This window comes from Myotis lucifugus, unplaced genomic scaffold (genome assembly GCF_000147115.1).
Source record: "Myotis lucifugus unplaced genomic scaffold, Myoluc2.0 scaffold_115, whole genome shotgun sequence".
Taxonomy (NCBI): domain Eukaryota; kingdom Metazoa; phylum Chordata; class Mammalia; order Chiroptera; family Vespertilionidae; genus Myotis; species Myotis lucifugus.
The window spans coordinates 2949853-2963355 of record NW_005871163.1 but is presented as its reverse complement, the minus strand read 5'-3'; the positions used below and the strand labels follow the sequence as shown (position 1 = coordinate 2963355).

Here is a 13503-nt window from a genome sequence, read left to right as displayed (position 1 = left end):
CCTGTGTGGGAAGAACCAGTCTCTCAGCCACCACCTGCAGTGGGGAGGGCCCACCACCAGCCTGTGAGACTAGCTACCTATGGGAGATTTTTTTAAAAAAAATATTTTTATTGATTTCAGAGAGGAAGGGAGAGGGAGAGATAGAAACATCAATGATGAGAGAGAATCACTGATCGGCTGCCTCCTGCATGCCCCCCACTGGGGATCGAGCCCGCAACCTGGGCATATGCCCTGACCGGGAATTGAACCAGTGACCTCTCGGTTCCTGGGTCAACACTCAACCGCTGAGCTACACCCAGCCGGGCCTTATGGGAGATTTTAGTTTACACACCATACGCTGGGCTCAGGAGACAGGTCTTGCAGGAACTTCCTTTTCTTCCACTACTGCAACAATGTTGAAAAAAAGCTCAGGCTTCCAGGGGGGTAAATGTTTAAAATGGAGCCACTTAAGCCTCAGGACTTTGCTTTTGGCTTCTCTGATAACCCCAATTCCCAGCAGGCTCTGTTTGCCCAAGTTGGAGGTTTAGTCTGGGGAACAACAGGGTTGTGGTTTCTGATTCTCCTCTGGCCAAGGCAGGTCAGCCCCCTCTAACCCTCAGCTTTCTTACCTGTGTATGGGATGGCTAGAGAATCTTATTGCCACGGTTTTGTAAGGAGCAGTGTGTTTGTAGAACAGAGGTCACTGCAAGTTCAGCTGGAATGGGGTAACCTGCATGCCTCTGAGGCCCCTTTTCCCATGGATGCTCATTTATAAATGAGGTTACATTCCCCAGCTAACCCTTCAATGCCTAGTAACCGCCCCCCCCCCCCCCAATATACCAAGACTGTGGTGACACAGGACTAAAGCTGTGTCCCACATGTTCTAGGGCTGCTAATTCTGCCCCGCCCACCCAGGGAAGCTTTGGGTCCCTGAGCCCAGGGCCATCCGAGGTGCTCCCAGAGGTGGGCAGCACTCTGCCTCCCACATCACTGCTCACCATCAGCAGCACTGAGCAAAGCACCTGACCGAACAGTGTCCTGCTGAATCTAAAAACTACTTTCTGGGTCTTCTCTCAGATCTGCACAGAACAAGGGGCACTCGCTGCATGCTTAATTCATCTAGCAAAGTTAGTGGGTATTGGTCATGGGCTGGGCCACGCCCTCCCCCAAAGGACTCACTCTAGTCAGAAGACATGCAGCTTCGGGTGAGGGGAGATTTCAAGTGCTCGCTCAGCCCCACCATCCATAACTTCTGACAAGTTATGACCTCTCTGAGCTTCAGTTTCTTTATCTGTAAAATGGGACCCTCTCTGTGACCCTGCGATGAGATCATGTCTAAACTAGAGGCCTGGTGCATGGATTCGTGCACATTGAAAGGAAATTACTTAGAAGGTGGCTGGCAGGGCAGGACTGGGTGAGACGGGCTGGACACACCCTGGAGCCAACCTCCTGTGGTCCTTCCCCGGCTGGCCACACCTGGAGCAGCCCTGGGGCTTGAAGGGTGTCTGCGGAGTGAGCGGGGTCCCTCGGCCTGGCCTGTGGGGATCGGGCTGAAACCGGCTCTCTGACATTCCCTGAGGGGTCCTGGATTGGGAGAGGGAGGTTCTCGGGTGACACACCCTAGAATTGGGCTCCCTCCTCTCTGGTTCTGGGTGCGTCACCCCAGAACTACAGCTGCCAAGTCACCGCAGCTCGGCAACTCCTGTGTTGAGCATCTGCCCCCTGGTGGTCATTGTGTGTCATAGCTACCAGTCGAACGGTCAGATGGTCGCTTAGGCTTTTATATATATAGATGTGTAGTGCTGGAAGGTAAGGGTAGGGAAAGGAGTCCTTTGTGTGTGTGTGTTGGGAGTGGGGCGCTAGAAAAGCCAAGTGCCTGGCAGAACCCAAGGCATAGTGCAGAGGAGGGCGAGCTGGGGAGATGGGGGCCTGACCTCCAGAGGAGGCACCTAGAAACGACTGGGAGTTACCTGTGCCTTCACAGCCTCCATCAGAACAGACCACAGACATTCCCCAGCTCCTGAATGTTAATTCTTTTCATTCTGTTGTGACCGAGATAACCAATGGCCACGTAGAGGGAATGCTAGGGGGAGGATGCAGAACAGACCCCTGACTGGAGGCCGACCTCAGGTACCACACAGCACCGGCTGGTTTGCATGGGAACCTCAGTGCCAGCAGACTGGCTACATGCTCTTAGGTCAGAGGCCCCAGATTGCTCCCTGAGAGGTGGTGCTGAGGCCTGTCTTTCAGGGACACACTGGCCAGTTTCTGCAAAGGCTGAATGTTTGGAGAGGACTGCTCGGCCCCCATCAGCTCCCACACGGGTGTGCTGACAGGAAGCTGGGACTCTCTGCTCTAACCTGGTGTATCTGTGATCCAGTGCTTTCCCTCTCCTGACCCTGGATTTCTGGTCTGTAAAGGGAGAAACTGATCCCTTAGCTTGAGCTCCTGCAGCTCTAGGATTCCATGCCCAAGACTTGCTTTTTGCTAAAAACTGAGTTAACCAGATGTGGGTGTCTCATGGCTGGGAGTGCTGGGCAAAGGCCACAAAGCTGGGAGGCCCAGAACAAAGCCCTACCTTGAAGGGCCTGAGAAATCTTAAATTTTAAAGGCTGGAGGTCAAAGTTCTTGAGACTAGTTAAGGGTCATAAAAAAACCACAAGTATTTGTTAACTGAATGAGCCCAGCAAACAGAGAAAGTGCCCAAGCCTCCACAGGGGCTGGAAGTGACCCGAGTAAAAGAAATATTGTATCTGGCATTTCAGCTCCTCAGCTCAGGAACTCACACCTCCCTCTCTCCAGGGCTTCCAAAGTCGAGAGAATGAAGAACAGTGACAGGCTCCCCAGCAAAGAAACGGCATATTATAAAACTAAGGCATCGGTGCAGATTTTCCTCGTAGGGTCAGACCTTCTGAGAAGCTGTCCATTAGACCTGACAGTCAGTGAGGCAGGATAGTAACACACTAGGAAAATTCCTGGCAAATGGGATGGGGAAACAGACAAACAAATTAAACAAGGCCAAACAATTTGAACCACTTCCAGCCACCTAGTAAATTGCAAGACCTTATTTCCCCTAACCAAGGGCACTCGAGAGTAAATAGTTTATACCTCTCCTCCCTAACCAGAGAATGCACGGCTTAAATCATCCTGGTTGGGGAGAGAGAACAGAGACCCAATTAGTGCCATTTGTGCCAGGCAAACCCACGGACAGATGAAGTCAGGGGAACAAATAAAAATCCAATTAGAGCCAGGCATACCCAAGATAAAAGTAAAACAGTAAAGCAGACCAAAGAATAATCCCCAACTCCCCTATATGCTTATTTTGGTGCATCAGTATATTAAAGACACACCTGGAAAGCTGATGAATATTCTGCTGAAACCCTCCCCTAAAATCCTCGCCCACAGAAAAGATAAAAACCCTCAATAACAAAGACCTAGAGTGGGCTCCCTCTAGTGTATGCTCATGCCCCTTCTCGGACATGAACTTTTTACTTCCTCCTAACCTCTAAGGGTCCCCATGAGGCATGCAGCCAGGGGAACAGTGAGCAATGGCAGCTTGTCCAGGGCTCACCCCCAGAACCTGTCTCCAAGGCCCCCTTTTCTCTGACTTCCCAGTGAGCTGACAGCCCCACCTTGGCTCACTTCTTTCCTACGTTTCTAGGGAGCCAGGCAGAGCACCGCCCAGGCTTTCTCCTGGTGCTTCTACCCTGAGTGCTGCCTTTGTGTCACTGGCCCCAGCTTTAAGAAACACCCTCTCAAAGTCACCTGGACTTGTCTTGTGAAATCTTTCCTGCACAAAGTCAAGAACCCACATACTACAGGCCAGCCGGAGGCAGACCCTCTCCTGGCCCAGTCCCTGCCCAGTAACAACAGGACCTGGGACCATGAGCGTTAGCCTGCCGGGCGTGCCTCTGCCCTTCAGTCCAGAGCTAACTGACGGCAGAGGTCAGAGCCTCACAGGCCAAAGTATTACTTTGATTTAAAATAGTCTTCGAGGCAGCAGATGTATCCTTCAGCTCAGCACACCCTCAGCCAGCCCAGCCCAGCCCAGCAAGAAGAGCCACTTGTCACTGGGAACCGGCCCAGAAGCTGAAGGCCCGTCTCTAGTAGCCCAGGATCTGAGCAGCACACAGAGGCCTCCCTTCCCTAACTAAACCTCCTGGTCCAGGGGCCTGGGCAGTGCCTCGTGACCCCGAGTGCTTCTAGCTCAGAGCCCTTCACCACTGCTGCTGACTGAGCTCGCAGATCGAGTAGTAAAAGCTTGTCTTTGCCCAGAAACCCCAGGTTCCCCAAACCTGTGATCTCTCTCGGAGACCCAGTTCTAGTTGAAGCCTCTTTTCGATAAAATAAAATGTCATTATTCTAAATATTATTAGACAGTCTCAGTGGGGAAGATCCATGCACCACATTATCTTAGACAACAAAACCATTTTCTTCTTCCAATTTCTCTTTCAAATACACACCTTCTATTTCCTTGTGGAAAACAACTGCCTGCAAGGCTGTCTGGCACCCTTGAGCAGGCGTCAGTCTTGAAGTACACTCGCAGCAGCTTTTGGCTTGAACTTGCTGTAGATGACAGAGAAAGCCACCCAAAGGTCTGGTCCTCTTCCTTTCCCGCTCCCAACAGCCAGTCTTCTGGGCTCTAAGATGGCCTTTCCCCTAGAACCACACGCTCACCCTGACATTCCTCCACACACAAGCACATGCCCAGGGTCCTCCAGCGCTGGGATCAAGCACCAAGAGTGCTTGAAGTCACCTCTTCCCCCAGCCCCTGTACCGCTCCCCACTGTCCATCACTCGAGACCATGAAAGCCACTCATCAGTTGTATTAGTTCACACGTTTACTCACTCATTCACCCGGTCACTCATCCCCGCAGCACGCACGTTACCGTAAACTGCCCGGCCTTTCATCCCATCAGCTTGTTCTTCACAGGCAGGACCAGAACCGTATTACTTTGGTTAATTTCCTCCTTGCCTGGTATAGCCGCATGCCGCACTAGGCATATCCCAGGGCTTCAAGAAAGGCTCTTTTTAGCATGTTACACTTTAAGCCAGCTATGTAGGAGGAAGGGTGGTGCTGAGAAGATGGGCTGCGTGGCTAAAGCACGGCCTCTGGAGTGAGCACAGAGTGAGAGACCCAAGATGACCGAGCAAATGACGGCAGGGCCTTCCCAGCCCCTGGGGCTGTGCCCATGCGGCCTGGCCTCTCTGCTAGGCCATCGCCACGCAAAGCCCGCTCTCAGTGGGAAGGAATCTCTCTGGTGGTCAACAGCCGTCAGAGGGAGAGAGGAGCCTGAAAGCTCGCTTTCTCTGTCAGAAGCTCCATGCTGGTAACAAAAGCAGCCCACATCCTGTTTCCTGACTGGCTTTATTTCTCTGCATAAGGAACCCTGCACAGGCAATTCAAATTAAAACAAAATAAATATATGAATATTCATGTAAAACTGTCCTTTCTAATGAACAATTATACACAATGTACAATTTCATGTTCACTGGGTGGGTTTACAAAAATGTACCATTCCCAACTAAAAATGCACCAAAATGGTTCCATGCAAACTTATCAAAAGTGACCAAAATATGGAGGGAAAAACCTGACTGAGAGCACTTTGTCTTTGTTTTGTACAATCACAGAAAAATAAAAACATCTAATTTCTTTGTTACAGAGTAACTAAATGTGGCCACTGTTTATAATATTGGTTTATGTTCCTAAAACATCTATGTATATCAACATGAAACTGGAAGTGAGCATTACTGAGAAAAGAGGGGGCGGCACACGGCACCCCCAGCCGTCAGTAGTCAGTGTCGGAGCCCTCAGTGTTGTCCACGTTGCGCGAGAGCATGTAGTTGTCCATGTCGATGGAGCGGCAGTTGTTGATGGCGTAGCGCAGGCGCTCAGCCATGACCAGCTGGCTGGAGTAGGGGGGCAGCCTCAGCTGGAAGAAGCAGGTCTGTGAGGTAGGCAGACTGTCATAAGGCTGTGGAGAGAGAGACCCAGAGCCATGAGTGCAGCATCAGGGTGTCATGCGGGGAGAGGGGCTGCCCATTACCACCACCCAAAGTCAGGAAAGCACTTCTCCCTGCCTTCAAGATGGGCTGCACGGACATGACTGAGTGGCCAACTCTGGGGGAGTAGACTGGCCACGGTGGAAAGAGCGTGGGCTCTGGTGTCCATAGCCATCAAGACTTTTGGCGAAGATGCTTCCCTTCCTCTTCTCACTCTTCCAATGCCTTCGTGTGTACAGTGAGAGCAAGCCCTGACTGGCAGGATGACGTGAGCGAACACGCTTCACACAGTGCCTGCCACAGAATAAGGGTGCAACAGAGTTCCTTCCCTTTCACCAAGAAGGTACAAATGTGAAGCTGCTTCAGGACCCAACAGAGCTGGTGAAATGGAAGGAACAATTGCCAGGAACCCACCACGCTTCTGCTTCCCTCCATGTCCTTGCAGCGCGCACTCTGCCCGCTTCACCCGCCATGGCCACCAGCACACAGCCCAAGTGAGAAAGGAGAAGTGAACTAAGTCCCAGTGCATCCATTTCACTGACAGGCACGCAGCCATTTAAATGATAATTATGATGACTTGCAGCAAAACAGAAAAGTGCTGCGGTTAGACTGTTAAGCGAAAAAAGCAAAATACAAAATTTTACATAAAAAATGTGTATGCTTGAGGCAAGGACCGGGAGGAATTACACAAAGGTGTAAGGTGAGAATGGCTACTACTAGAGAGAGAGGATTATACATGTTCCCTGTCTCTCCCTGCAAACACAACCATTTTCAAACTGTTTGTAATAATTTTAACAATATTACATTGATTTTATGTGTTGTTTTAGTTTTAAAAAAAGAACCTGCCCACTCCCTCTTGAAACCAGCATCCTCCCCTTCTCTGAGACCGACACCCCACACCAGGTGAATGCATTTCGAAGAGGTGGGAGAGGGAGGGCCCAGAAGCCTAACTGTGCCAAAGCCAGTGAGGACACAGGAAGCTTGAATGCAGACAAACCCGAAGTAGCAAAGACACTGGAGGGAATGTTAGCAGGTGGCTCGGACTTGGAAACTGGAGAAATGGTCTAAGAGTCAGTCACAAAGGAGAGACCAGCAGTGGTCAGTTTTCTGAGGCTGACACCCCGCCCTCCCCTCCCTCCCCCACCAGGCAGGGGATTAGTGGTAGATTAACTCCAGGGATGGCAGGGTAGCCCTGGATAGATATAAGGCAAGGGGTTTTTCCAGAGCTGAATAGAAATAAACCAGTTCCTCCTCCCCACCTCTTTCTGAAGCAACAAACAGATTTACAACTTATAGTTTCTGGCAAGTCATGTAGAAAATTTATGGAAAGGCTCTTTCATAGCCCTTCCTGTGCATGGCCTCTCCAACAAGCCTAGCCCAGGAGTGGAGCCCGGGCGGGCAGCCTCAGGAGGCAGTGGGGGAGGGATGGCTTTGGCTACAGCAACTTCCAGGAGTAGTTACTGGAAAAACACCAGAAAGGCAGATACTGAAACCTGCTGAAACTGGCAGGAAGGGCCCTTGTGTGAAGAGGCCGAACTTTCCTTACTGTTTCCAGAATAAACACCATGGACCCTGTTTGGAGGACTGCCCAGCTTGGGGCAGGAGGGAGCAGGGATAGAGGGAACACGGCCACTTCTAACTTAATGCTGGGTTTGAGGGATATACCAGATGTTCAGGAGGTGGAAAGAAGGGGATCTAAGTCTGCCCTCAGGAAAGCATCCAGGAGGGCTTCCTGGAGGAGATGACATTGTTGTTAGGCTTAAAGGATAAATAAGTGCCTGCTAAGCATAGATGGAAAAGTGTGTAAAAGAGAACTTGCTAAAGCTAGGGAACAGCGTACAAAGGCATGGAAGTTTAAAAATAGCACAGTCTGTTGGGGAGAAAGGCCAGCGGTCCATTATAGCCAGAACATAATAAGTGTCAAGAGGTTATATCACAAAGTGGGGCAGAGGCCAGGCTGGAGGTGTTTAAGGCTGCAAAGGGGGTCAGCATTTGTCCTGGAGTCAATGCAGGGGCCCCCGAGTGGTCTGAAGGGAGGAGGGACGTGGTCAGATGGGTGCTTGAGAAAGATGACTCTGGCAGCAGTGTGCATTCAAGACTCTAAGCCCTTTTATTCCTAGGCCATCTGTCAAAACGGCAGCTGGGCTGGGGCTCTGCAGCTGGGGCCTTTCATCAGGCCACAGAGACGCTGCACTGCCTGCTCCACGAGGCACATCACACAAGTAGTCGCAGAGCACGTTACTGCTGCTCCCCACGTCTTCAAGTTCCTTCTAGAGCATGTGCACCAGCTAATGGTTAGCATCTTCATGAAAACAAACAGGACCATGTTCCGGTGGTAAGTCACACAAAGAAAAGGGGGTAGGAAATAAGAGACAAAGGCAACATAATGACCCATCCTCCAAGCCTAGCTTTCACTCAGGAAGATACTGGGGTTTATGGAAGGTTGTTGGTTATAGTGCACTTTCTACATCCATTTTGGACTTTTTTAACTGAGGTTATGTAATTTTTCTGAACAAGTTTTTCTGCTTGAATTTTTTTTAAATTAGGAAATTCCAAGCATTAAGCCTGAATTGGCAGGCCGACTTGAGGGTCACAGTTTGGTTTTCTTAACATGCAATAAGGACAGACATTACCAAGGAGGAAAATATAGCTTACTTACCCTATCAACCTTCATGATTTGAAATCTCTGAGAAATGTCAGCAGTGTTGGCTGGTAGTCGAGATCTTCCAGACACAAACCTCATGAACAGCACCCGCTCCTCATTGGAGAACTCCTCCAGCGTGTGCCAGAACCACTGCACCAGCTGATGCTGCTCATCTACCTCCCGGTACCGCACCACTTTCTTCAGCACTTCTACCGAGATCTCTGGCATCCCACACACCATCTGCTCCAGCTGCTTCGCTGTGAGGAGGGACAGCAGTGGCACGGGGATAATCCAGGACATCCCTTCTCGGACTGCAGCCACCTGCCCCCAGAAGAGGGTGTTCATTCAATGTGAGCACAGAGTGGGCACCTTCCACCGGCCCAGCCGCTCCCCAGACCTTCCAGTTACCCCTCAGAACTCCAGCAACCATTGCCCACGTGCTCAGCCCACCCTCCCTCCCTCGGACCCTTTGTTAGAGCTTCTCCCTGCTTATGGGACTCAGATGCTCCTTCTGGTCCTAGTTCAAGTTCAATTTAGGAGCCCACCTCCCCTTCCCCACACAATCCCAGTCTGCTGGCCCTCCCCAATGCCAATCCCACTCACTCACACTGCCACACATGTGGCCACAGCTGTGAACGTGTGCTGTGTGGGATAGTCTGAATCCCCAGCACAGTAAGAAGCTCTTAGAGGATGTGTCTAGCTTCCATTGTTTTTGTAACTTATGTTTTTCTTTTGAAAACAGTCATTTCTTGGTAAAAAATATTTGTGTTCATTGTTAAAAAATAAGGCAGAAAAGTACAAAGAAGAAAGTAAAACTGGAAATTCTTTGTAAGAGGGCAGTAGAAAGGACAGAGAATTTAATTAGGAAACTTGAGTTCCAAATCCCAGCTCTAATACTTCTTTTACTGTAATTTTCTCACCTGAAAAGTGAGGCACATACTGCTGCTCACATAACTATGATGAGAATTTTAACTGAGTAACTACAAGAAAGTCTGTGTGATGGGAGTTTATACTGCCTGTTCTCTGAGAATGCCAAGGGGGAGCTGCTGGGGCTGCCCACACAGTCAGTTTAGAACTCCTCTAAGGTTGCAAGTAGTGCATCCCATACAAACAGACTCAACACTCTTCAAGGTTTGTTTCATAAATACACCTTCACTCTTGGCCAACTCAAAACTATCTAACATAAAAAGAACAAACCCAAACAAAACCCAAGAACCTCTACAGGGCCATACCTTGAGGAAGCCCCTGGAGGTATGATTGATATAGAGTTGTCATGCCTGGGACTAAGAAACAGGATTGGCAGTCTCTACTGATATTAAAATGCCTCAGCTGAGAGATTAACCAAAGAATTTATATGCATATACGTATAATCCATGGACACAGACAATAGTGTGGTTAAGGCCTGGGGTGGGAGTGGGGTTGAGGGGGGTCAATGGTGAAAAAAAGGGGAAATGTGTAATAATATCAACAATAAAATAAATTAAAAATGAATAAAATACGTCAGACAAAGTCTTCCCAAATGAAGATGTCATGCCTGGTAGAATATAAACCAAAAGCTGTCTGAAAAACTGAGGCTACAGTACAGGCTGGCTGCTTGGGCAGGGGATAACTGGGGGCAGCTATGGGAAGAACACTGGGTTCTAAGCGACAAGAGGAAGCAAAAGAGGAAGAAGGGCTCCTCATGGAGAAAGGAACAAAGCCAGGCAGAGCAGAGCACCACTGACAGAAAGTGGAGGGTCAATGCGATCCTCAGAGGAAGGGCAGCCGAAGAGCCTGGACCCCGAAGTTAAACCTGGTTTGGGATCCTGGTTATGCCTTGGGCACATCACTGCATGTCTCTGGACTCAGTGTCTTCATCTGTGAAATGGCAGTAGTGATCCTTATCTCACAGAGCAACTATGGGAACAACTGCACACGAAGGTGCCCAAACCATGCGTGGCATGCAGGAGGTGATCAATACATTTTTAGCCAGTTATTCACTCTTCGAGGATTAAAAACAGTCAAGAGCTAGAGACAAATCCTAAGCCCTGGCCGTGTAAATAGTATTGCTGACCAAACCCACCCTCTTTAAACTAAGGGATTTAGTGTTTTGACAGGAATTGGCCCAAAGTCAGAATCAAAGAAGGAACCAGGAGTTAAGGGTACAGAATATATGTATTTTAAATTACTACACAGCCTCAGAGCCTGAGTCCAGCTCTCAATAAGACCTCAATATATTTTGCAAATAAAGTATTACTGAAGTGGCTATTAAGAATTGGATAACCAGACAACCACTTCAAAAATACAACTAAAAGACGGAACGGACATCACCCAGAACCACAGGAAGGCTGGCTGAGGGGAAATTCTTCAAGAATATATAGGATACAGATGGAAAGAATACATTCTTTTTTTTTTTTTTTGAATTTTTGTGAGTTTATTTGAGCCAAACTGTCGACATATGCCGGGAAGCAGAACCTCAACCAAGAATACATTCTTCATTTAATGTCTTACAAGCTAATTGAAGAAACAAGACCAAAACTCTGCAGCCTAATTCTTAGACAATACAGAGCATGTGATATCTTGAGGAATTTCTAAGCAACAAAAAAGACCTCTACAGGTAATGGACCTGTAGGAAAGCTGGTCTGTAGAGGAGACACACTCTTAGCTGGGACTTGAAGGACTGTAGCAGGAGAGGGGAAGAGGCACTCATGTGGGATTGCAAGATCCGTGGTTCAGGGCTTCTTTATATGGACCCTGATGACCAAACTGGAGTGGGGACATTGGGTTGGAGAGCAGTAAGACATGAGGAGGAGTAGGAATGCAGGGTATGAAGGCCTGTGTCAGAGCCTGGCCTCAATCCAACCAGTGATGAATTCAGAGCTGCCCCAAAAAAGGCCTTGAGTAAGGAGATAGGAGACCCAGAGATATGGCCTGAAAAGTCTCTGAATAGGGGCTGAAATATAGATACAAATGAATCAACACAGTAAATTCATATGCCAAAATTCAGTAATACTTATTCAGCTCCTGTTGGGAGACAAAGGCAAATATTCACATGCACCTCCCAAAATGTTTCATCTCACCTGTCGGTCCATCTCATGAAGTCGATATTCAATGGCCCTCTCCACATATTCCTTCCTATTGGAAAATGTGAGTGGGATACTATTTCCACCAGGGATAATGGGAACCATTTTGCCATCAGCACTCTGACCAACAAAAGAATCAAGAGGAATCATCTAAGAATAGAAGAAAAAAGACTTTTAACTACATGGTAGAAATGACAACAAAAAGTATGTTACACAAATATAGCAAAACAGTAACATCATCAATATACTTTTTAAAAATGTTTTTATTGATTTTTTTTTTTTAATCCTCGCCCGGGGATATTTTTCCATTGATTTTTAAAGAGAGTGGAGGAGAGAGGGAAAGACAGAGAGAAATATCAATGTGAGAGAAACACATTGGTTGCTCCTGCATGAGCCCCGACCAGGGCCCAGGCCGGGGAGGAACCTGCAACTGTGCTACGTGCCCTTGACTGGAATGGAATCCGGGATCCTTCTGTCTGCGGGCCAACACTCTATCCACTGAGCCAAACTGGCTAGGGCTGTTTTTATTAGTTTTCAGAGAGAGGAAGGGAGAGGGAGGGATAGAGACATCAATGAAGAGAATCATCGATCGGCTGCCTCCTACATGCCCCCTCCTGGGGATTGAGCCAGCAACCCAAGCATGTGCCCTGACCAGGAATGGAACAATGATCTTGGTTCATGGGTCAACACTCAACCACTGAGCCATACCGGCCGGGCATCATCAATATTTTTAAGGATAAAAAGGCAATCAAGATAGCTGGTCAGGCTACTTGATCAGCAGGGAATGCTGCGTCATCTGCCTATAATTAAGATTGAGGCTGGCCCAGCTGGTGTGGCTCAGTGGTTGAGTGTCAACCCATAAACCGGGAGGTCAGGTTCGATTCCCAGTCAGTGCACATGCCCAGATTGTGGGTGAGATCCCCAGTAGGGGGCATGCAGGAAGCAGCCAATCAATGATTCTGCTCATCACTGATGTTTCTCTCCCTTCCTCTCTCTGAAATCAAGAAAATATATTAAAAAAAAAAAAAGAATGAGGCTGAATCTTTCTCCCCTAAACCAAGTTGGATGAACTCTGTTTGCCCCAGGCCTCCCTCTCCACCTTGGTTCTTTGGGTCCTCCACTCTAACATGCACAGGAGTGATTAAAGGGGAAGGAGCAGAAGCTGGGTGCTGGAGCCAACTCTGTTAGAAGCTATTTAAATCGCTGGGGTTGAACAGGGGCTGGCATGGCAAAGTGGTTAGTGTGTCCGCCCACACACCAAAGGGTTGTGGGTTCTATTCTTGGTCCAGTGATCCCCTAGCCCAGTAGGGGCCCATGCAGGAGGCAATCAATCGATGTGTCTCTTTCACATCGATGTCTCTCTTCTCTCTCTCTCTCTTCTCTCTCACTCCCTCCATCCCTTCTACTCTCTCTAGAAATCAGTGGAAAAAATATCGAGTGAGGATTAACAACAAACAAATAAATAAATAAATTGCTGGGGTTGAACTGCTAAGGGCAGCAATGGGACATGTGTGGGCCAGCTAGACAGCAAGTATGAAACAATATCTGAGTTAAACATCTATATATATATATATAAAAAGCTAGCGACCATAATGGCCATAATGACCTTAATGACCGGTCACTATGACGCCCACTGTGGCCAGTGAACTGCCCAATCAGAGGGTGGGACCTTTTTGCCAACCTCGTGGCCCCTCCCCGCTGCCGGCCTGCCCCTGATTGCACCCTCCCACCCTGATAAAGAGCCAGCTGCCAGCCAAATGTCCCCCCCCCCAGTATCAGGGGACACCCAATAAAGACTTGCTAACAAACACCCAA

General features: G+C 48.8%; 1 protein-coding gene across 2 annotated transcripts in view; it reads right to left on the bottom strand.

The window, feature by feature from the left end:
- Positions 1-5330: 5330 nt before the first annotated feature.
- Positions 5331-13503, bottom strand: part of HERC1 (HECT and RLD domain containing E3 ubiquitin protein ligase family member 1) — a 177983-nt gene continuing 169810 nt past the window's right edge. Inside the window, exons 76-78 of one of the 2 annotated variants that reach the window (XM_023757829.1) lie at positions 11686-11838; positions 8642-8947; positions 5331-5954 (exon numbers count right to left, since the gene is read on the bottom strand). In XM_023757829.1, the coding sequence (XP_023613597.1) occupies positions 5769-5954; positions 8642-8947; positions 11686-11838 (645 nt within the window). In that variant the 3' untranslated portion in view covers positions 5331-5768. The remainder of the gene's footprint in view (positions 5955-8641; positions 8948-11685; positions 11839-13503) is intronic. The other variant, XM_023757830.1, reaches the window with a different exon arrangement.